This window comes from Cataglyphis hispanica, chromosome 4 (assembly GCF_021464435.1).
Source record: "Cataglyphis hispanica isolate Lineage 1 chromosome 4, ULB_Chis1_1.0, whole genome shotgun sequence".
Classification (NCBI taxonomy): Eukaryota; Metazoa; Arthropoda; class Insecta; order Hymenoptera; family Formicidae; genus Cataglyphis; species Cataglyphis hispanica.
This window is the reverse complement of record NC_065957.1, coordinates 6,609,709-6,631,789: the sequence shown is the minus strand read 5'-3', so window position 1 is coordinate 6,631,789 and position 22,081 is coordinate 6,609,709. Positions and strand designations below refer to the sequence as shown.

Below are 22,081 nucleotides of genomic sequence, written 5' to 3'. Positions count from 1 at the left end.
TTAACAAGAGACCTGAGACACATCATAGGTAGACACGTTACATAATATAGAATAGCAAGTGTGCATGACTCGAAGATCGCCATTAGATTGTCAAATGGAACAATATCTTTTGAAGAATAAGAAAGGTGTCATATCTTGAATTCGAATTATTTTCTTTGAAATGAAACTAAAAAGATTTATTTATGAAATCTTTTTAGTGATGAAATTTATTTTTATAAAGAGATTATATTCAGGGTTAGCTGTATTATAATACAAATTTCTTGTATTATGTTAAATTTGTTACATTTTTATAACTAAATCAGTTTTTAAGAAAAATTTAATTCCGATTGAAGACTCGTATTTCCATTTTTCATAACGCCTTATCGTGCGAAATCGTATGCTTGTTCCTTCTTCCCGTGTTTCTGTCATCCTACATTGACGTTGATAGTGACTTGGAGAACTGTTTCTTCTTTTGATCAAATGACTATGCATATTTCCTCATCGCGAGTGTATTATACGTTAAAGAAGCTTCGTAATGCACTTGAGATATTCTTGTTGTTGATACACATAAGACGGTGATATATAAAGTGTCAGTCAATTTGACAGAATCGAAATAAATCTATTCTCAGACGTTAGTTTATAGATAATTAACAATATTATTAGAACAACTTTATAGAAACAACTTTATAGAAACAACTTTTGAAACAAAGTAAAAAATAGCATGTAAATAAATAAATTTTTATATAATCCTTTGAGAGAATTGTTTCGAGAGAGATAGTTTTAGTTTTCGGTAAATTCCACTATGACATTTCTCGCCTCTTTCATCTAATAAAGATATCGGTGTTAAAAGTACATTTGTATGACGTTGTTCTGCAATTTCGCTGTGACGTCATTCGCGATTCTCCGCGGTCGCTGCTTTTCTTCGCTCAAAAGGATTGGTGGAGCGAACGCTGTAATATATATTGCAATGATCAATAAATACCTCCTGTTCTTCGTTTACTTTTATAGGCGATACAACTAGAATTTTTTCAAGTCCTGTGCGCCGCTGAAGTATTTCTTAGACAAGGTATAAATTTAAACAAAAAATATAAAATATTAATATATCAACAATAAATTATTTTGAAAATAATATATTTTTATTCGAATATCTTACCTTATTTTGACAATTTCTCGCGCGCGTTTCGCACGTTGATTATCACAAACAGGAGTTATAGGAATTACATGTAAATAGAAATATATGCAATTCCTCACACAATCGATAGGATATTATCGAAAGTTCTCTAAGAACTCCGGTACTTTGACTTACGGGCAGCATCTGTCGTTTCTCAACAGCCTTCCGGCTGGAGCAGCAACCGAGGAGAATGCGCGACTCTGCTCGCGTTCTATATGTAGGACACCTGAAAAGTTCCCTGGACAAAGTATAAGCCCTTGACGCTAATATAGATCTATGCTTCCTATCGGTGGAAAGATGCAAAAGAGCAGAGGTCAAAGTTATTAAAGGGAGTGTAAGTAGGGAGATAAAATTGCGTTCGTAAAAACTTTCGGAATCTTTGCGGTTTCTTCATCACGCTGTCCTTGGGACTCTTTAAATGCTCTTCGCGAATTTAATGATTTAAGACTCACTAAGATCCATTTCATTATCCATTACAATTTAACGTCTTTATACATAATAACGCATTTTACCATCAATAATAAATAGACGCACGTATATGTATATGCATATTCATTAATTTCGCTCCGCCGTTAATTTCGTGATTCAAACGATTATGCCGAGAGATGATCCACATTAATAATTGGTAGTAGCAAACAATAATGTTCGTAATTTGCGGAGGGGGCAATAGAGCGGATAGCAATACCATTTGAAATTCTACCAATTTCGTGTATATGCAAACCGATTCGAAAACGAGAGCACTATGTAATTGCGTCAGCTTGTTTCAAAGGCCTGGCTGTCATTTACGAAAACCAGGCTTGTGCACGTTCCCCACGTACTTTGTTCGAATTATGCTCGGGCATGATGATCCAGAGCTGGTCCTTCCCAAGTGCTTTGATAGAAGCTTCAAGCGCAGCGGATGCTACTTGATTTTGAAGGGCGATCCAAGTCGCGAAGACGTCATTCTACACGTAGAGGATTGTTGTCCGACAAACCCGTTCTTTTTTCGTTATTTTTTCGTGAACATCTACGTTTCTCTCATCCATCAGGTGGTTGTTGGCAATAAAGAGAAGTCGGTTCTTTTGTTCCGTGACAGTCTGGTAAAACTATTTCCTTTGAAGAGCGATGCTTTATTCAAGAAAGCGGAAATTCTCTCTTCTAGACGAGACTTTGGATTCGGTTGATTTAGTTTTAGTTTTATTTCGAGCGATCAAAGGAAAAGGTTTGAGAAAGCAACGTTACCGTGACTACACATCCTCTATCTTCAAAATTATAGTTTAACAATATAATATAAATAATAAACTTACATTCTCTTAATCGTAAAACATCTTTGTATTTTTCTACATTTATGTGTAAAACAGATAATGCTCGATATGAAACATTGAATTATGTTTAGCAATTCAATGATATTGGTATCGTATTATAGATGATATTTTCAATCGATTAATAATATTATTATTAAAAAGTAATTTAACGTACATGATAAAATTTCGAATGAGCCGCATATTTTCTGTGAAGCCAAGACAGACTCACGCGAATCGTTACGCGAATATTACGTGTCGTACATCAGTTTGTGACGTCGTCAGTGACTTATCGGATTGACTGACGAGCCTGATATCGATCTTGTGCTCTCTAAGTATCGGGACGTCGACGTTGATGATGATGCCAGTGTGTGTCATCGTCGTTGCTGTTGTATTGCGTTGCGTACTCGGCGTCGTGATAAAGTAATTTGAATTAATTGGCCCCTAATTAATTAATGCAAATCTCCGACGTGATTTACCAAATTAAGGATCGTTTACGTCCGAACGAGTAGCACCAGAATCTCTCTCGAATTGTGGGGCAGACAGGCAAGGTACCTTCCCCTTTTTTTTTTTTTTTTAAAGATTTTCGTGCCAAATGTTCGGTGTGGACGAAGAAGAGGGTAGATGACGGTCGAAGAAACCGCGACGATGGGGAAAGGGGTTGAGCTCTTGACATATTGCTACCTAGGCAACTCAACGAAGTGCTCTTCAAGTACTTCTTGTCTGCATGTACCCTTCCTACCGCTTCTTCTCTCGTCCGGCTTTTTCTTCTCCCCGTCGCCGCTCTCTTCTCGTGGCGGAAGAAAACGAGCTGCCAGTCCGCATCGCGGTATCGCCGGTGTTGCAAGTACTTCGGCAGGTTTGCTCAAGTACAATTGTCACACGTGCGATTCTATTCAACGCATCGAAAAATTCGTTCTGTGGTTTGAGGCAACAACGGGCGAAGTAATAATCTCGAGTACGCACGTACGCGACTTATTCGTTTTCTTCCGCCGTTCATCGCACTTATCCTTCGCTTACGTTCTTGGAATTTTCTCTTCTGATTCTAGAACGTTAAATTTACCATCCCGCTGTGAAAAGACATTGAAAGCTTTCCGATAATTCTTAAAGAAACATTTAACCAAACGAGCGAATCAGGTTGAGAAACGTGTCCGAGTGTTCAAACGTTTCCGCGTTCTTTCGAAGAAACTAGACGTGGCTCTGTAATAAATTTGTGATATGTGTGTGTGTGTGTGTGTGTATAAATAATATAATTTGAAAAAGATAGTTTCAGTTATAGGGCTTTTGTACAAATCATGTATTTTCTATATATCTTATTCAATTTTATTAAGTAGCCAAGCAGCAATCTTTATTAACGGGTCGCGGAATATTGATGATTTTTGATATTAGTATAGAATTAACATAAAAAAGAAGAGAATTAACATAAAATACGAAAGAATTTAGAATTTAACATTAAAATTATTTTTATAATATTGAAACAATGAATACAAAAGCTATCTGTATTTATTAATTTTTTCTTATGATAATCTTTGAAAAACGCTACGGATTTAACGGATTTAATATATATGCTTATGATTAATCGCAAATTATTTGTTTGAAAATTTATGAGATAAAATTTTTGTGCAAGAATATTTATAGGGGACGATTTTTTCGCATAGTTATGCTGAAATATGCAAAAAAAAAATTCGATAAGCATATACTACAGTTATTCTTATTGTTAGTAGCAAAAAAGTCAAAATTTAAAATTACACGCATGCTACAATAAAAAGTACATGTTCTTTTAAGATGCAGAGATTTGATTTATATATATATATATGGGATTTCAAAAAAGAAGGAAAAAACGGGGTTCACGATATCAAATCGTGCCAACACGCAGCGTTCAGACGAACAAGTAGGTTGACAAGCACTTAGGTAGATTACTTTTGCTCTCAAAAAAGATTTTTATCGTCAAACTATAATAAAGTTCCTTGACGTTGATTTGCGTTTGCAATTCGGATTCTTATAACAATAATTAAAGTTTTTGCTTTTGCGCCTCTATGTATAAGACTTCTTCTTTTCAAAGAAGGATTCCGATTTTGGAAATGTTACTAATTATATCATGATTTTCTCAATGTAATGTAAGAATGGGCAGCAAAGTGTTATCGATGAGAGTTTGCATAGGCATTGTTTTGTAGTTTGCTGCTAAACGCTCCATCCATCACTCTATCTTGATGAAATATTCTACTAGTTCCTATTCACACTGTATAAACTGATTCAAGCGGTAGTTTGCTAATTGTGAACCCTCATTATATCCGATACGTAACACTTGTGAATAAGAATATATACATTCTGTATATAATTTGTTGAAATGTAATGAATCTCGAGAATGTTGAGAATTTCATGTACAATCTTATATTAAATGATTTCTTTTTTGTATATAATTATATTAGAATTGATTATAAAAAATCTTTTTCATTTTGTAGATTTATTGCATTACTAATAATGGAATAAATTAAATTATAATGACTTTTGTCTGTCTTGAGATTTTAAGAATAAAATTATTTAAATTTATCTTTACATGAAGTTAAAAATTAGAATATTATAAAAAATGTTGTGTATTATTTTATTATCATAAATTATATACAATCCGTATGTATATATATATATATATATATATATATATATATATATATATATATATATTGTGAAATAAATTTATAAGTTTGGAAACGCGAAGTATAATTTTAAGATTATTTTATTCGATTATTATACTGCAAGCTTTTGATGTTTAAAACAAATAAGTAAACAGTGTTAAAGCGTTTATAATTATATAATATAAGGATTGTATAGAGAATTACGATTCATCCTCTAATCGTGTATACGTATTCTACAATATAGATTTCTTTCTGTTACGCTTCTGCTTGGGATCTGCTCAATTTAATTTAACGTTACTCAGATCCGCGTGGATTTGCATAAGAATATAGCCCGAGGCAATGGCCCGGTCCGAAGACTTCGTTAAAGAGGAATTTACAATTTCTCTCTGCCTCTGTAAAGCCGATGAGAGATATCAGACTCTCCGTAGCGGACTTGCGAATATACGATTGTTCTAAATACTCGTATTTGCCGGATCTAGAGAGCGTATATTTTCAACTACGTTTATACACGGATTGTCTTCGTCGCGCAAAAACAACGCGCTCGAAACCAAGATACGTCGTCTGGATTAATGTTGGTCTGGAGATTTTACGTGTCTTTCGCTTCTATAATCAATCTCATGCAGCTTTATACATTCCAATTAACTTGGACTAACCGGCCAACTTCCTATAGGTAATTTCCTATTAATATCCTCGTCGCGCACGCGGTGACCCGGATCGATAAAGTTTCAAGATACTTTCGTCTCGTGAATATAAAATTTCGCGCGTTTGTTAATCGACAACATATGAAGTACTGTTGAAGTACTATATTGCCCTTCTAAGCGCACTTTGCCCAGAAATGTATTTTTGCACAAAGAAAACGTAGAAAAATTGTGCTTATCACATTGTTTTTATCGCTCTTTACAAGACGTAATTTTTTTCTGATTGCAGGTGATATGGGTGTGCATACTTTGCCGGAAGAAGCAGGAACTTCTTTCGAAGACCGGACAATGGATGTCGAAGGCGAGCCTCAGCACCGTGGACAGCGCGCTGCTGCGACAAATGCAGGAGGACTTGCAGGTGGGTGGTCGTCAGGGACTCGCGGACCAAACTCGGGATAAAAGACCGAAACTCGAGAGGGCGCACAGCGCGGCTGAGAAAGAGAATTTGCCGTTATTACAGAGAAGCGGAAACTGTCCTCTCAGGAGACAGTACTCCCAGCAAGAGCAGGTAACGTTCCCCTCGCTCGCCCGATATTCTTCTCGGAACGCACTCTCTTATTTACGAAGTCAGACACTTTTGCGCACGTAGCTTACGGATGCTCCTACAGTTCATAAATATGTAGAGTTATATCGCGATAAGTTTGCAATATATTTTTCGCATCTGTGGTGCTTTATTTATTTAGATGTAAGCGGAAAAAGAGGTCGAAGCGCGCGTTTCCGCGTTACAGCTAAAAGAGAGATCAGCCCGCGCCCTCGTCAAGTATTACATCGCGATCGGTGAATTTCGGTTTTGTGGTTTGCAGATCTCGGGTCGTCGTATGTCCACGAGCGACAGTGGGGTGGAAATGTCCGTTTCGCCACACTCGAGAAGTTTACCAACGCCTCACATGGTTGGTTCTTACCCGATGCAACAAACTCCGAGACACCCTGCAGTCTATCCTGATGACGATCCCAATTTATACCGAGGCGAACTCGATGGTCTGATGAGACAACATCCGCAAAACTATCAGAGGCAACGGTCGACTTATCAAGTAAGAAAATTGATAATTTTGAATCAATTTTTGCCGAGAAAATTACAAAACTCACAAGTTTATAGTCATATTAAATTTGGTGTACTAATTTTACATTTCTAAGCCTGCGCGCACATTCAGTTTTTGAAAGTATAATAATAAATATGTAAATCAGTAAAATAGAGGAACAGTGTACTATGTTTATCGTATGTGTTTATGTAAAAGTAATTTAGAAATTTATTTTTCTTTTTAGATAAGAGTGCTGTACAATAAATTAATTAAGAATTATATTAATTCTTTTTGTTTTGTAAAATTATATCACTCTTATGCCTGGATTAATTATATCAATGATGTTATATCAATGAGTTTTCAAAATCTTGATTCGAAATATATAATTTTGTAACTCGTCAATTATTTTAATGCAATGCAGGATCAGAGCGCGGATCTTGGGATGACTTATGGCCAAACACCGATGGAGACTGGTTCCGTTCGTACTACAGTACATCCCTCTCAGCAGCATTCGATGCATCAAACACAGAGCGGACGTTCCGCGCAATCTGCGTCAACAGTGGGCGTCCAGCAACAAAGAAGTTTCAGTAGTAGCGAAGAGGAACGTAGCACACCGGAGTGCGCCAGTGACGAGCCGGACGAGTCGGAGAAAGGTAAGTGAATCCTCCAACTCCATATTTATTTCTAGTTCGTAGAATGCTCGATGTCGATCGAGCAAATTTATATTATATGTGAAATAAGAGAAATTTATCGGTTTTTTCATTCGATTAATATATATATATATATATATACATTAATTTTGCGGTATAAATTCTATTTAGATTCTTTAAAAAAAATTAATTCTTCAAAAAGAGTCAAAGAATCTTTAAAAATATAATTTTCTAATATATACTTCTAATATGTAATTCTATAATTTGATACAAAATTGAAATAGTTTTAGTTTAAAAATAATAAAGATAGAACACGCATTTTTTATTGCGCGAATTTAATTTAATTTCTTAATTGTGTGTTATATATAATATGACACATACCACACATTCATGTAAAATTTTCTATATCGGATCTTTCTTTTTATCCACTTGCTATATTAACTTTTTGATTAGTTAATGTAAAGTTTATATATGTATCGTAATAATTTATTGCCGCGTAAAGTTATGGCACATCTTGCAAAATATGCTATCAGTAGAATTTAAAATGGCCTAATCGCCTGCCAAATTTATTCCACAAGTGTGTAATGAAAATATTAGGGTGAGTTGAGAATTGGTAGGGTCGACTCTCTGTGCTCTTGAAAGCTGATGCACGAGGAAAGTTCAATCTTTCCATGTTAATGGGTATTTGGTTTACAATGAACACGAGGAGAACATGTCACTTGCAGAAGGAAAGTGTAATCGATCAATCCAATGCTCATTTGATCACAATAACGCGTGCATAACTATAAAATCAATTACACACATTAAGTGTGATTTGATGCAATTACATTGGTCTAGGATTTATATACAAAAAAGTTACAATTACATATATGTAAAATTCTTTTTTTTTTGATAATTTTTAGTTCAAAATAAAGAAAGAATATTTTATATGGACATATTCATCGTAATAAAATATGCAAGATTACACGCAAGATTGATGAAGAAAGGGAGGAAGAGAAAAATTTGTTCTTTTTTTAATTGATTGCCAAAAAGCTGTTTGCAAATTTCACGCGCGCGTTCTCGATAATATTTTGCCGCCGCGTTTGTTTTTGTGTAACGTTATGTTCGAAAAATCGGTCGAAGGTGAGAGAACGGCGTGTATATAAACGGTTCACAGTTGATTAAACGCGGGATCGGCGAACTGTGAACCGACTCATCCAGGTGTCGTGTGTAACTCTCGCAGAGTACAGGAATAACTTCTATTCTCTCTCTCTCTCTCTCTCTCTCTCTCTCTCTCTCTCTCTCTGTCCGCCTATTGTGTACCACTTTTTTTACAATAAAGGTCTACGGATACGTCGAGTTTCTGCGTCGATCGTAAAAATAATGAACATTAAAATCTGACATGTCAAATTTCATATCGTCGCTTTGGATCATTTGGATCATATGAATAACCGCTATAATGTGAAGGATGGTTGAATGCATGCATCAAATTTTCCATGAAAAATGCATTACAAAATTTTTCCCAGAAAGCATCGAACAATCGCGTTTAAATAAAACGCGTATAACTTTTATGTCAATTCGGGCATGTGACGCTTCGTAAATGCAAAATCGAGATGAAAGGAGAGGGAGAGAGAAAGATCGTGATGAATAATACGGTTGCATTTAATAATTCCCAAGAGAATGCATTGTAACGCACACGTGAAATGCCGCGTTATATAACTTAATGCGCACGTATCGATTTTATAATGGCCAGCGCGCTCGTGTTATGTTCCTCCAGTTTTCTAACAATCCTTGCCGCCGTATAATATCGACTGGACTTGATACGCGTGTATCGTCGATCGCGGGAGAAGAGGAAGGGAGAGATGAGGAGCAAGAGGGAAAGCAAGAGGAAGGGGACGACCGAGAGTTATCCGCGCCACGTTCGTTAAATCCGCGATTGGAACTCTACGATCGCGTATCGCGCGTCCGTGTATCGCCGCCAGTATCCTGCGGGAATTCTCAGATTCTGTCCTCCCGCTCTCGCCGTTGCATTGATCCTTGGCATCCTCCCTCGTCTCTTTTTCTCCCTTTCCGCTCATCCTTCGCCAATCCTCTCTCTCTTGCTCATTTATCTCTTTCTCTCGTTCGCTTACTGTGGTCTTCCTACATTTTCACCCCTCTTCTTCCTTCTTGTTGCCTCCTGCTCGCGACGCCCACACGCCGGGCATGACGTCACGCGGCCAACACGTGGGCGAATTCAAACATCTGCCCTCTTCTGCATTTCTAGATAGTCTTCGACTCCTTTCCAAGTCGGGACTGGGTGGTCAAAAAAATGCCAGCTCAAAGGCTCAGAATTACTTTCTCTTTTCCAGAGCATTCCATCGAATGATTATCTTGGAAATTATTTTTCCATTCGAAGCGCGCGTCAATTTACGAGTGCACTTTTGATCATTCTCGTTTCGTTGACTCGATCTCTCGCTAGAGTGTCTCTTTTCTTTTCAAAAAAACAATATTCTATTATTTTGTTGTAGTATACTGTTGTATTACACTACGTTTTTGTCCTTTGTTAATGAATGAAAAGGTTAGTAAATTTAATGTTTCTCCAGCATCGCTTTTCACGTTAATTCAGCTGTAACTCTAAACAACAGTATAACAAGTTTATTTTTTTTTTTTCGAAAAATAAAAAGCGTGGTTGACGAAACGAGATTACGAAATGTCATCGGGAGCACAATGAAGATCACGTGAACCTACATCCGGTTGCGCGCCACCCTTCCATGCGGCTCGTTACTTATGAACGGAGGTTGAAAACTTTGACATTTTCTCTTTCCCCTGGGAACGATGAAAGAATTGCGTATCGTATCATCGTACGATCACGCTTTTCGAGTCTACCGATGGGGGCACCGATGCGTGTTATGTATTCTCCCGCGTCGCATTTTACAGGGATTCGAGAATTTCCAGACTAATTCGTCCGCATGTCAATTATTTACGTAATCACCCCATGATAAACAAGACAAATACTTGAGGTATCTCGAGTTGCTTTTATTTTTAATTTTAATTTTTTCACGTTTATAGATTCTTGAATATTTCGATAAGTTTAATTTATATAAAAATTAAACTCCTCTACTTAACCCGTCTACTTTAAATAGACAGTAAACGAGTTTTTCACTTATTGTTAGAACTTTAAAAAAGGGATTTTTGCCAAAATAAATTAAATAGTTTAACAAAAAGACGTTCTGACATCTTAAAGTATCAAAGTAGATGTTGGGTTAAAAATTAAGATCGCGCGAAAATAAGTGAGAAATTTCGATTCGGGTAATTAATTATGTTAACATCTGTAATGTTTTCACCAACACCGATGGTTTTTTGCGTATTTACGGCACAATTTAGGTCGAATCTTTTCTCGAGAACGGAGCGAGAAGGGGAGTTAGGCAGTCTCATATAAATTTAATCCGAAGACATTGCAATTTGACGGTCAGACGAGCAGGGCTTTGGTGCTGTATTCATTTTTTACCATGGAGTTCTTGCTTTCTTCTCATAAATCTGGTGCCGCGCGTGCATCGAAATTAGCTTTTGTGTTTTACGTAGGAACCAAAGCGTATCTATTATATATCGCGGAAGAACAGATGTTGGGACAGTAAGAGGGAAAATTCGTTTAATTTTGTACTGTAATAATTTTAGTATGCTGTGTATACGACCTGCTATTTAAAATATGTTGAATGCACAGTAAGCGCATACTTTTTTATCTTAATTAATTTATTAGAATAGAGAAACATCTGTCTCTAATGACAAGAAATCTGTTTAATCTTTGACATCAATATTTTAAATGTGCCATTATGATTATGATTTTTTTTTTCAAGATTTTATTGCTCGCTAATAAATAAAAATAATAAAATTGACTCCAGGAGAAATCTCTCACAGTAATTTAGAGGCAACGATTTACGTAGTTACCGACTTACATAAATATATAAATGCAACAAAAATATGTGGGCAGTTATACGCGCCTACCATATATCCGGCGATGTAAATAGTTAAATCAACCTTTGTTAGATTTTACAGAGTAGCAACTTTAATCCCACTCTGTACTTCTTTTCTTTATATATTTATTCCTCCACATTTATGTCCTGTATATCGGAGGGCTTTATAACTATTTATTTATGTTGCTATTTCCACTTGATTACTGTATTGGTGCGCGATAGCTTGGGATAAACACGGAGGCTAGAATCAAGCGTCGCCACTCTGTGGAGGCTGGTGACTACGGTAGAACGTACGTATCAAAGACACGCATCGTGCCATCTTGTATGACGCACGGCCTCTGCCTGTGCTCTTCAATAAAAATGCTAATAATAGCGATAATGTAGACCCATATATATATATATATATACGCGACAGAGTTCTTCATTCGTCTCGTATTTTTTCTTCTCTATATTTTTTTTTTTTTTATGCCAAGCAGCGAACGATAAACTTTTTGCAAAAAAAGTCTCAATGATTATATTAAATATGTATCATTATTATGAAGACATTATTTTATTTCAACGAATTGCAAGAAATGCAAAATAACACATTGGAAAACGTGCATTGGATGATCGATTGCGCATTCAAGCTGCAACATCAATAGTTGGTTTTAATGCAAATTAATCTTGATTTAATTGATTATTTGTCCCTTTTCAGTTTTGATTCTAAAGAATCGGGCTGAGTTAAACTAAAAGAATTACAAAGAGTACGAGATAAGACAAAGTGCACACACATAACTGAGCGTTTTATTAAAAAGTTTGACGAACGGAGCTGATTATTGCGACAGAATCATAAGTTAAGAGCCGAGTAACAATGAATAATTGTATGTGAGAATCGTCTTCTAAACAAGCGCGAGAGAAGCGACGGCCTAGCCTGACGGTTGTTGTTGCTCCCATTCGTAGATGCACAATATAATTAGAGAATAGAGATTTAGTTTGTGTGTGTGTGTGTAGCAATTCAAGAGAGAACGAGAGAGAGAGAGAGAGAGAGAGAGAGAGAGAAAGAGAGAAATGATGTATGTTTATATATCATATTCAGGCAATTGTTTGTTTTTAATATGAAGAATTTGGATTAAAACTTGGATGTAAGAAAGACATAAATCTTCAGAATGGACATAGGAAAAGAAGAAGAAAATATTTGCGGGCTAAACTAATTGTCAAGAGAGAGATGTTTGCTGCACGGTTGATGCAGCTGTCAGTAATCCACTTTACTTAGCAGTTTCCTCTCGGCAATTTTTTTCCCACCGTGTATACGTTGCATTTTTCAGCTGCGAATTAATATTAAGGATTAATATTAAGGGAAGATTCTTTCCGAAGATTTTTCTCGCGCCGTTTATCGGCAAGCGAATCCAGATTAAATAATCCGCTCCTGATTGATAGTGTAATTCGACACGACGGATAATAGGTACGCTTATAAAATCATAGTAATATTTAGAAAAAAAAAAAAAATCTCTCTCGTTTATCGATTACGCTATCTCATCGACTGAGATAGCAAGCGAAGGAGGTACTCGGCATTTCGAGTTTACCCAATTTCGTTATCGCGCTAATGACTCTTCGTAGGCGCGTTTTTATCCATGCTCCTCGCGCGCTCGCGCTTCTGAACTTCCGGTAAGCTCAGCAAAAAATTTTTTCACGAGAAATAGGAGCGCGTAAACGAGATACCAACGACGACGCGAAAGTGGGCGTAAGAAGGTGGTGTCGGGAATAGGGCGGTAAAATCTCAGAGTGATTTATACGGCGGTGAGTCGCGGTGTCATCTAACTTTTAAATTAAGATTCTTTGCACTTTTCTTGCCCTCCCCTCCTCTCACCACTCTAGCTCCTCGGTCTTCTTTCCCGCGTGCGCGTATTTGCTGTAAGAACAGCTGCTCGCGTTCCTCTATTTATTATTCGCCTGAGTGTTTATCTCGTTGTGCGAGAGAACACCACGTTCGCGTCATCAGGTAACTGCGAATGCATGATTCTCTTTCTCTCTCTTTCTATTCCGTCAAAAAACGCGTGATTTAAAACACCCATCGACTTCCATCGCCTCCAAGCTCCTCGTTTTACGCATTACGTACGAGAACGCATGCCCTTACCTCGTGACGTAGGTTGCAATGTAAGAGAGATGTTTCTCTCTTGCTTTGCCCCCGGATTTTTTTCATAATTTTTATCTCGTAGATAATTCTCGAGCCAAAATGTTTCTATTTTCTATCTCAATTTTCAACTTAATATTTACTTTTTGATAGTTTAATCATAGTCAGATTATTCTCTTTTGAAATTATTTACTTTATAGTTTTTTAAAAGCTCTTCTCTTTTAAATCTCTGAGTGGAAACCTGCTTGTTTACTGTTTATTGAGGTATAAAATAGGGAGAGAGCAGAATTTTTATATAAATTAAATTCTGTTATCGATGTCTTCTAGAATCTATAAACGTGAGAAAATTGAGAGATTGAAAATAGAAACAAAATTTTGATTTCGGTTTCATACGTACGCATAACGGAAATCGAATCTCTTGGACACAACCGAGCGTATCGATGTAACGTCATTCGCAGTTAAATCGGTTTCATTGTTAAATCGCGTCTCCAATCGTCAATGGAGCGACTCTCTCCAACGTAGCTATTGCTTTTATTGTCTCTCGTTATACCGTAATATCAAGAAATCGCGCATTTTGACTTACGGATATCAAATGCACACCGCCGTATAGGATATGGACATATAAGTGTCATTGAATGATGTAAGGATGCTCTCGTGGCGATCGTATAGCCAATTTGTTAGTTTTACGAGCTACACGAATCTTTATCGCGCTACGTATGTGCAGTATATTATAGGATGTCCTAAAACTATCAGATATGTTTTTTTAAGAGCAGATTTTCTCACCATTGTGGTGACTCTTTCTTAGTGAAAATGTTGAAACATTAACAATTTTTAAGTTACAAACGACTGAAAAAGAAAGGCTTTTCGCAAATTAAACTTTATGAAATCAAAAGATTAACAAAATTGTATTCTTTACTAACTTTACTTAATTTTAAGAATTTATTTAATGGAAAATTATTTTAATAGAATTTTATTTTGAAGCTTGTTGGTTACAAAGATATGAAAAAAATTAGAAACTTGCAAAAAATGATGACCTCTTTCGATAATGAAAAAAAAAAAAAATGATCTCTAAATTGGACAGAGTATCTACTATTAAACATTTGTTTTGTGGAACATTCTGTATATGGCGCATTTGACGAATGCGCATTTGACTGAGACTTCCTCTCCCCGAGAGAGAGAGATATGATATCTTATATCCTTATAATTCCTTCAATCTAAGCATATTTTTTGCATATGATTTTCGATCGTTGACATTTAATAACAAAATTTAATTGTGCGTTTCTTTTAATGAAAGAATTAACGACAGATAACAATTCTTGCGCAACATAATTTGACGTCAAAAAATCATTTGTGTTCGCTGCTTACGCAGCGCGAATGTACGGAATATGTCATTCACTTAAAATTCAAATCCGCTTTGTCATTTTATTTAGCATGGTATTTTCAATTCACAGATGTTCAACGATTTTCAACTTGTTCTTTCAGATCCTTTCAGTATCTCGCGTTGTATATTTGAACATTGGACACGAAATTCTGCATAGATATTTCTGTGCCTCTAATTGCGCATCGTATTATGGTATCTTATATAGAGTCAATCCATCTTCTCAACATAGGCGAATGAGAGACATCGCAGCGCATTATCTCGCGATTAGCGATAAGTCAACAGTGTATTGTGTTTAACATATAGTTAAAGGGAGATCGGCTTTTAGGGCAAAAACCGCCGCAGCTAGTGATGACTTCCAGGGGCTCGCGGGAGAAGGTGGCAGACAGAATGAATCGGCAATTCCCCGCGGTACTTAATAACCTTATTACGTAAAAATACAAAGCAAATATCTTTCGCTATATATACTGTATACTATATACTATATACTCTATATATATATATATATACATATAATTGTATATATATTTATATATACATATATAATACGTATATCTGTGCGTATGCGTGTGCATGTGTGTGTACCTATCTCTGCCGAACGGTCGCGCGTTATCGCGTTTTTTTTTTACTTTTTAAGTTTATTCAAGAATCGCATACACACACGCGTATACATATATTTTTTTAAAATTCCGCCTAATTTAACTTCAAAATAAAGACTTATCGGGAAAGCATACCGTCCGCGTGCTTAATTGCGTATGTAGGGAATTCTTTTGTATTATCTCTCGCGTATATTTTTGAGAAACTCTCTCGGTCCGTTTTTGCGGCCTCGGGGCACACCCACAACGTTATAATACGAGAATAATGCGAGTACGTGCCAAAGTAAATTTTTCTACGGAGAAAATGCAATCTCTTGCTTGCTTACGCGCGCGTAGCTCGCAAAATAAGCTCGCGTATCGCGTGACGCGACCGATCGGCACAGAATTGTAATAGATTTATTTGTTCTACTTTGGACGGCTATGAATCGTGCACACAGATATATTTTTATTCACATTCTACACCTCAAAAAAAATACATACACATACAACACTCTCACAAATATTGCGCCTCTCGAAATATTTTTTACTCGCTCGTTACATATTTGATTATCTGCATAGATTGTAGGTACCTGCCATTGAGTACGGGGTAATAATGGCTGCAGTAGTAATGTTATGTTATTCTTTACAAGATTTAGGGATCGTGTTATTTTATATTTTATTTTTTTTTTTTGTATTTAAAAATTACTATTCTTGTAATTCATACCTCGAGCATCTAAATTTGCGCTAAATTTGTAAGATAAAATTGAGATGATAATATTATTTTACATGCTCTAGGAAACGTATCATTTTCTAAATGATAATTCACGAAATTGGGAAATCAAGAATTTGAAAAATTCTAAATAATTATTTAGAAATGTGTTATTTTAGAAATACATGAAAATTTATTTTTATATACCTGTTTTCTTTTTTCTTTTATATATATATATATATATATATATATATATATATATATATATTAAAACTTTTAATACACTTTCTAAAACGCATTTTTTATCACAATTTCCTGAATAACTGTAAGAGAGTATCGATGTTTATTTAATAGCGCATGCGGGACGTGATATCATACAGAGGCTAAAAATAAATCTGTATGTTTTCGTTTGTATTATAATTTTTATTCATGTTTTACATCACCAGTTTTGTGTAATACACGAATAAATATCTCTATGACTATCACTTTACATCCTACTGTCCCAGGGAAATAGAACCGTGTCCCAATGCATAACTTTATATGGACAGATTGTAATTTATGCACGTTATATGCGCCCACATGTACACACACAATCACACCAATCCCTGCATATTTTTACGCATAGTCGTCTCTCCGCCAGTCGTGTACGCAAATTCAGAAATCGTATTACTATTCTACTTAATGCTTTCAGAAATCGTCTATCGCACATTTATCGCGGTCAAGCTTGCACCGCCGCCTTCATTTCATTTTTTGTTAGGTATATCGCCAAATACACAAAAGGCACATACACGAAGCTGACACGCGAATCAGAGAGAGAGAGAGAGAGAGAGAGAGAGAGAGAGAGAGAGAGGAGCAGGTGAATGTGAGGCACCGTAAGAAAGTGCATGATGTGAGAGATAAAAACAATGCCTCAAGATATGATAGACCTGTTTTCAACGCGATCGTCCCGAAAAACTTTAAAATTAAAAAAAAGTGTGTATGCTGAGAAAAAGGACCGGCAGACTTCGCGAGAGAATATGCTTGTCGGAGATGAGGAGAGTACTTTGTAGTAGCTAAAATTAAGGATTTACGATCAAAAGAGACTTTCGAAACAGAGAGGGAGAGGAGAGAAAGAAAGAAGAAGAGAGAGAGAGAGAGAGAGAGAGAGAGGAAAAAAACGAAAAAACGTTTTGGATCTACTGTAGGGAAGGGGTACTACCACCACGCGGGAGGTCCGAAATCGATGTCCAGTGGTGGACGTAGGCACAACGGATCCCACAATGGGCACCACGGGTCGGGCGCGGGCACGGCCGTTGAGCATAACGGCCACCATCCACCGCGAGAGCCGCGAAAGGAAGAGAACACTCTCGTCAGACGGAGCTTCCGAAGATGCGGCGATGAATGGCGTTCCGACAGTAGGAGGTGCGTTTTTTTTTTTTTCACAGGAGATCGCGTGTGAGACGGGTTTCTTTTCTCGCTTTCTCATTGGTCTTACAGACGTGACGGTAATCTGAGTGATGCGACGGAAATATTTATTTATTTATTCGCGACGGGATCACGTGTCGCCGAAATCTCCGATTGCAAAAGTTTGAGCATATATCTCTACCTCTAGAAGGTAGCGATTTTCGATCTGTGAGATGGAAATAATGTCTCCATTATTTATCAAGTATATATAGGTTTTGTAGAGAAAAGAAAATTTTATAGTATAAATAATAATAAATAATAACTGTATTCTTAGTTTAAATTTAAAAAGCTATGATAAACATCACGGTTGAATTTACAAATACATTATTATTTGTCTTGTCGAAATTGCAATGCAATTTGTCACGCGCTTTGTCTGCGAGAATTTGTTGAATTAGGTAATTATGAATATGACGAGCTTTTATTAATAGGGCTTTTAAAGAAGGACTTTCTGTATTATATTTTTTCTGTATTATATTATTTATTGCATTAATCAAATTTTTTGAAAACAAAAGATTAAAAGACATAATGCCTAGTACTAACAAAAATGCTGTTCTTGTCTCTTGCTCTTTTATAAAAAATTTTGAAAATTAAAATTTATCCAAATTTAAACTGCAATTATGCGTTGCATATAGGCTTTCTGAAAATATTGAAAAACATTATTAGTTAAATTAATTGAAATAAAACATGAAATATATGTGTGATCTATCCGTTTCGTATTTTAAAAATTCGTGCTCTGATCTATTTCAATCAGAGAGCTTATCTCTTACAAAATTCCTCTGTCTTATAAAATATGAATTTACATTACATGTATGTACAATAATTGTTAAAAATGTGAGAAATTGATAGATGAGTTGATTTTCAGTAGAATATTTTTTACACACTTAAAATATTCCACGTTGAAATATAAATTAAATATTTTAATTTAATATTATAATTCTCTCCTCTAACTTTGATTCAATATAATATTTGAATAATTTAAAATACACATATAGAGAACACTTTTATCATTTTCGACGACAATTTTGTGATGATGGAAGATCGGATTCGATCAGATTCATATCTATATTTGAAAGCAGAGAGTTTTTAACCAACAAATCTAAAAAATATTGAACGAAAATTCTCAAAGACGAAGCGTAGGTTAATAAGTATTACATTCACAAAAACGAACAAATGATTATTATCGAAATTATGATGCGACTATGCGCTTCGTCTAAAAATCTTATAATAAATTAATGTAAACAAGAAACTTTTACAATTGGAGATTTTCTTCGTTACACTTCATTTATATTTGTTAAAGATAAAATGTTTGCAGAAAACGAGAGATAGATATTTGAATCATACTTCGAGCTTAAATGTTGAGATCGAAAATCGCGAATCACGGCGCGGGAGTAATATACACGATAAATAAAATGCAATACATGCACATCAATCACCTATCCGTCATCGTGTCTCTCAGTGTATATGGCGTGTCTATTAGGTTCACGGAAAGGAGGGGGAAAAAGACAGTGCGTTTTGACGGTGGGACCAATGTCGGCGGCCCTCAGGAAGAGGAATGGTCTTGGGAGGCCGATCGGCAAGGTAGCCAAGACAGCGCGACCAAAGACTCCGGGATAGACACTTCTAGCACGTTCACGAGCAGTGAAGACAGCAACAGGGGCGATCTGCCCAAGGTACGGGGCCGAGTTACGAGCGAGTAACGTCAGCCGGCTCGTAAAAACGCTAGAGGAACGCTTCTCGAGTTTGTAGCGAGTAGATCGCGGTTGATGGTGGTGTAGAAGGCAGGAGCCTATGATAGGATAGGCAAAGTCTAGGAATAAATCGCCGGTATTTTTCGCCGGTGAAGATCGAGTAAAAGGGGTTTTCCAGCGGTGCTTTTTTGTTCCATCGATTGATCGAGACCGCACGATATATACGATGTGTACTTTTTATACACACGTTCACGCTACTTTTATATACGCTAATCGCGACGGATACGTCAAAGCGGAATACGGTTACTTTCTTTTTCGCTCCTCGCTTCGATAGCGTTAGCGAAGAGGCATCGGAAGGCTTACTGATTGATTGTGATTAACTTGCAGCACGTGTAATTAGTTATTACTTTTGGAATACAATGTGTGTCAGGAGAGCCGAAGTTTCAGGAAGGGACTCGGGAAGGGGGTTGTGTTAAATTAACAGATCAGTTGACAGATACCGATTTGGTGTGTGAGAATTCAGAGAGTCGTAATTATCAAATTATGTCTAAATATTTGACTTTTTTCTTTTCTTCCCTTCACTTGATGCGAACAAGAGAGAACCTCTTTTGCTCGATTAATCCTAAATTTCGTGCTTAAAGGCTTGTGTGCTTGTGTTCGTTTTGATCTCGAGGTTTATTTGTATCGGCTTCTTTTGTACAAGTTATTAAACGTTGACATATGTATATAAACAAATTTTTGAGCTTATCTGAATCTCTGAAACTGAACTCACGGAATGTCATTGATTCTTAAATTATTGGTATGATATACAAATAATTATTTATTATTTCTAACAAAATCTTCTACTGGAAGATCTTTTTGAAAAAAAAAGGGATTATTTTGCTACTCATAGTACTCCGTGAATTCATAAGTTTTAAGTAGAGAGCAAATCGTCTTTTAAACTACAACTCTTTTGCGTCAGACTTTTTTCAATCCATTCCATTGTGTTTTTTTAACTGAAATCTACTGTAATTTTCAAAAATTTTGCAACGTAAATTTAATAGATGAAAAGATTTATGTACCATATTAAACGATGAATATAATTTCTGACATTCATTTCTCTTTTACGCCATCTCTCAAGTTAAGATACGGTCAACAGTTGAAGTTGTTTGTAAGTTATGACTAAAAAAATATATAAAAAGAATTGCAGATAATCAACTTGATATTAGAGGTCTGAATTCTGTTGCAAATAATTGGGACAACATTTCGTTTTATATGAAATTATTTTGTTAATTTTATTTAAGTTTAATCTGTGATTGCGCAATTTTACGGAAATAGGGAGGATGTTATACACGAAAAGATGAATAGATTTCTTAAGTAATAAAAATTGATAAAAAGAGATTATTACGATTAGAGATTGTATGTTATTGTTCCTATTCTTCGATTAAGCTAGTTAGTATGATTCAAGCATATCTATGTGAATCGAATCTATGTGAATTGAATCAAATTATATAATTGAACGAATACTTTTATGGGAACGAAAATTACTTGATTTAAAGTTTATTTCTATCAGATAATTTATAGCTATTGATTAATATTCTCAATTGTATCCTCCAGTTGGCTTAATTGTAACTATATGTAAAATTTGATTTCCAATTAGAGACAAATGAATAACAATGCTGAATCTAAAGATATTAAGAATATCTCACATAAAACACATAAGCGACTTAGGCATTAAATAATTATTAAAAAAACATTTTACGATTGCGATTCTGATGGATGCCGCGATTTGAGTAAAGTTTATGTACGGGCAATGTGTACATGGCTCATCGTTCATGATATACGAAGGAGGGTGATAGACGTGCGGGTCGCGTTCCAATTATACGAAGCAAATAACCAGGTTTAAATTCGCTGAGAGTAAACGATCGGGTTTAATTTATTTAGCGACGACTTACGTACTATCTCTCTAAATGACTCTGATCGCGGTCAATCTTTCTCGCTCGTATTTCCCAAACGAGTCACGTTACTCCGCGTTACTTGCTTTTATTCTCGCAAATTAAAGTGAAAATCACTTTGGCGAAGGTATAAGAAGAAACGAGGAAATTAAATACCAATCATATTCGCGTATTTCTACCGGCGAGCAAATCGGAGTAGAAGAACTTGGCGAGATGCGGGGAATTAATTCACGCGATCGATAATCGTCCCGGCAGGTGCGGATCTATTTGCGCGTATAAAAGTGCATTGCGATGCGTTATCCCTTTGTCATCTCTCTGTAGCTTGGTAATCTAGAAAATTTGACTCGAAACACCGCCGCGCCGGTCTAAAATGATCCAATTAAGGAACCGGTGAATGTTGCCAGGCTCTCGAAACAAAGTATCTGTTTCATAATTAATCAAATTGGAACGCGGCCAAAGGGTACAACAACACGGACGAGACTTGAAGACCTCGTTAGTTGTCATCTCGATTTGAGCAAAGGATTTTTTTTTAAATATCTCTTCTTCCAATTATTACGATTCCGAGCGGTTAACTGTTGTACAAATGTATTGTAAAAGATTTGTACGTTTAATCGGAAGCGGAGAATAACGTAATTATCGTCTGACATTCAACTCTACCGACTTTGCGATATTTCAATATGTCTGATGGAATTCCGACCTTTTTATGCAATTTGTTTCATTAATGCAAACATGAGCAAAAAGATCATTTTATGATAACGATACGTAATTCCAAACTTATTTCAGATGTTTTACTGGCGTAAAAGCAGAAATGGATTATAAAAATGTAAATCTATAAAAACATTTGTGCGTTTTTTTTTTTTTGTATTATTTGGATCAATTTAT

The 22,081-nt window shown here is 35.8% G+C and overlaps 1 protein-coding gene across 3 annotated transcripts in view; it reads left to right on the top strand.

Annotated features, from left to right (window-relative positions):
- The window catches only part of LOC126849133 (regulating synaptic membrane exocytosis protein 2), a 67,641-nt gene that overhangs the window by 12,298 nt on the left and 33,262 nt on the right, over positions 1 to 22,081 (top strand). The window contains exons 3-7 of one of the 3 annotated variants that reach the window (XM_050590713.1): positions 5,991 to 6,269; positions 6,565 to 6,792; positions 7,202 to 7,433; positions 17,319 to 17,535; positions 19,055 to 19,247. In XM_050590713.1, coding sequence (XP_050446670.1) covers positions 5,991 to 6,269; positions 6,565 to 6,792; positions 7,202 to 7,433; positions 17,319 to 17,535; positions 19,055 to 19,247 — 1,149 coding nt within the window. Of the gene's footprint in view, positions 1 to 5,990; positions 6,270 to 6,564; positions 6,793 to 7,201; positions 7,434 to 15,178; positions 15,262 to 17,318; positions 17,536 to 19,054; positions 19,248 to 22,081 lie in introns of all 3 variants that reach the window. The other 2 variants (XR_007687371.1, XR_007687372.1) reach the window with 2 other exon arrangements.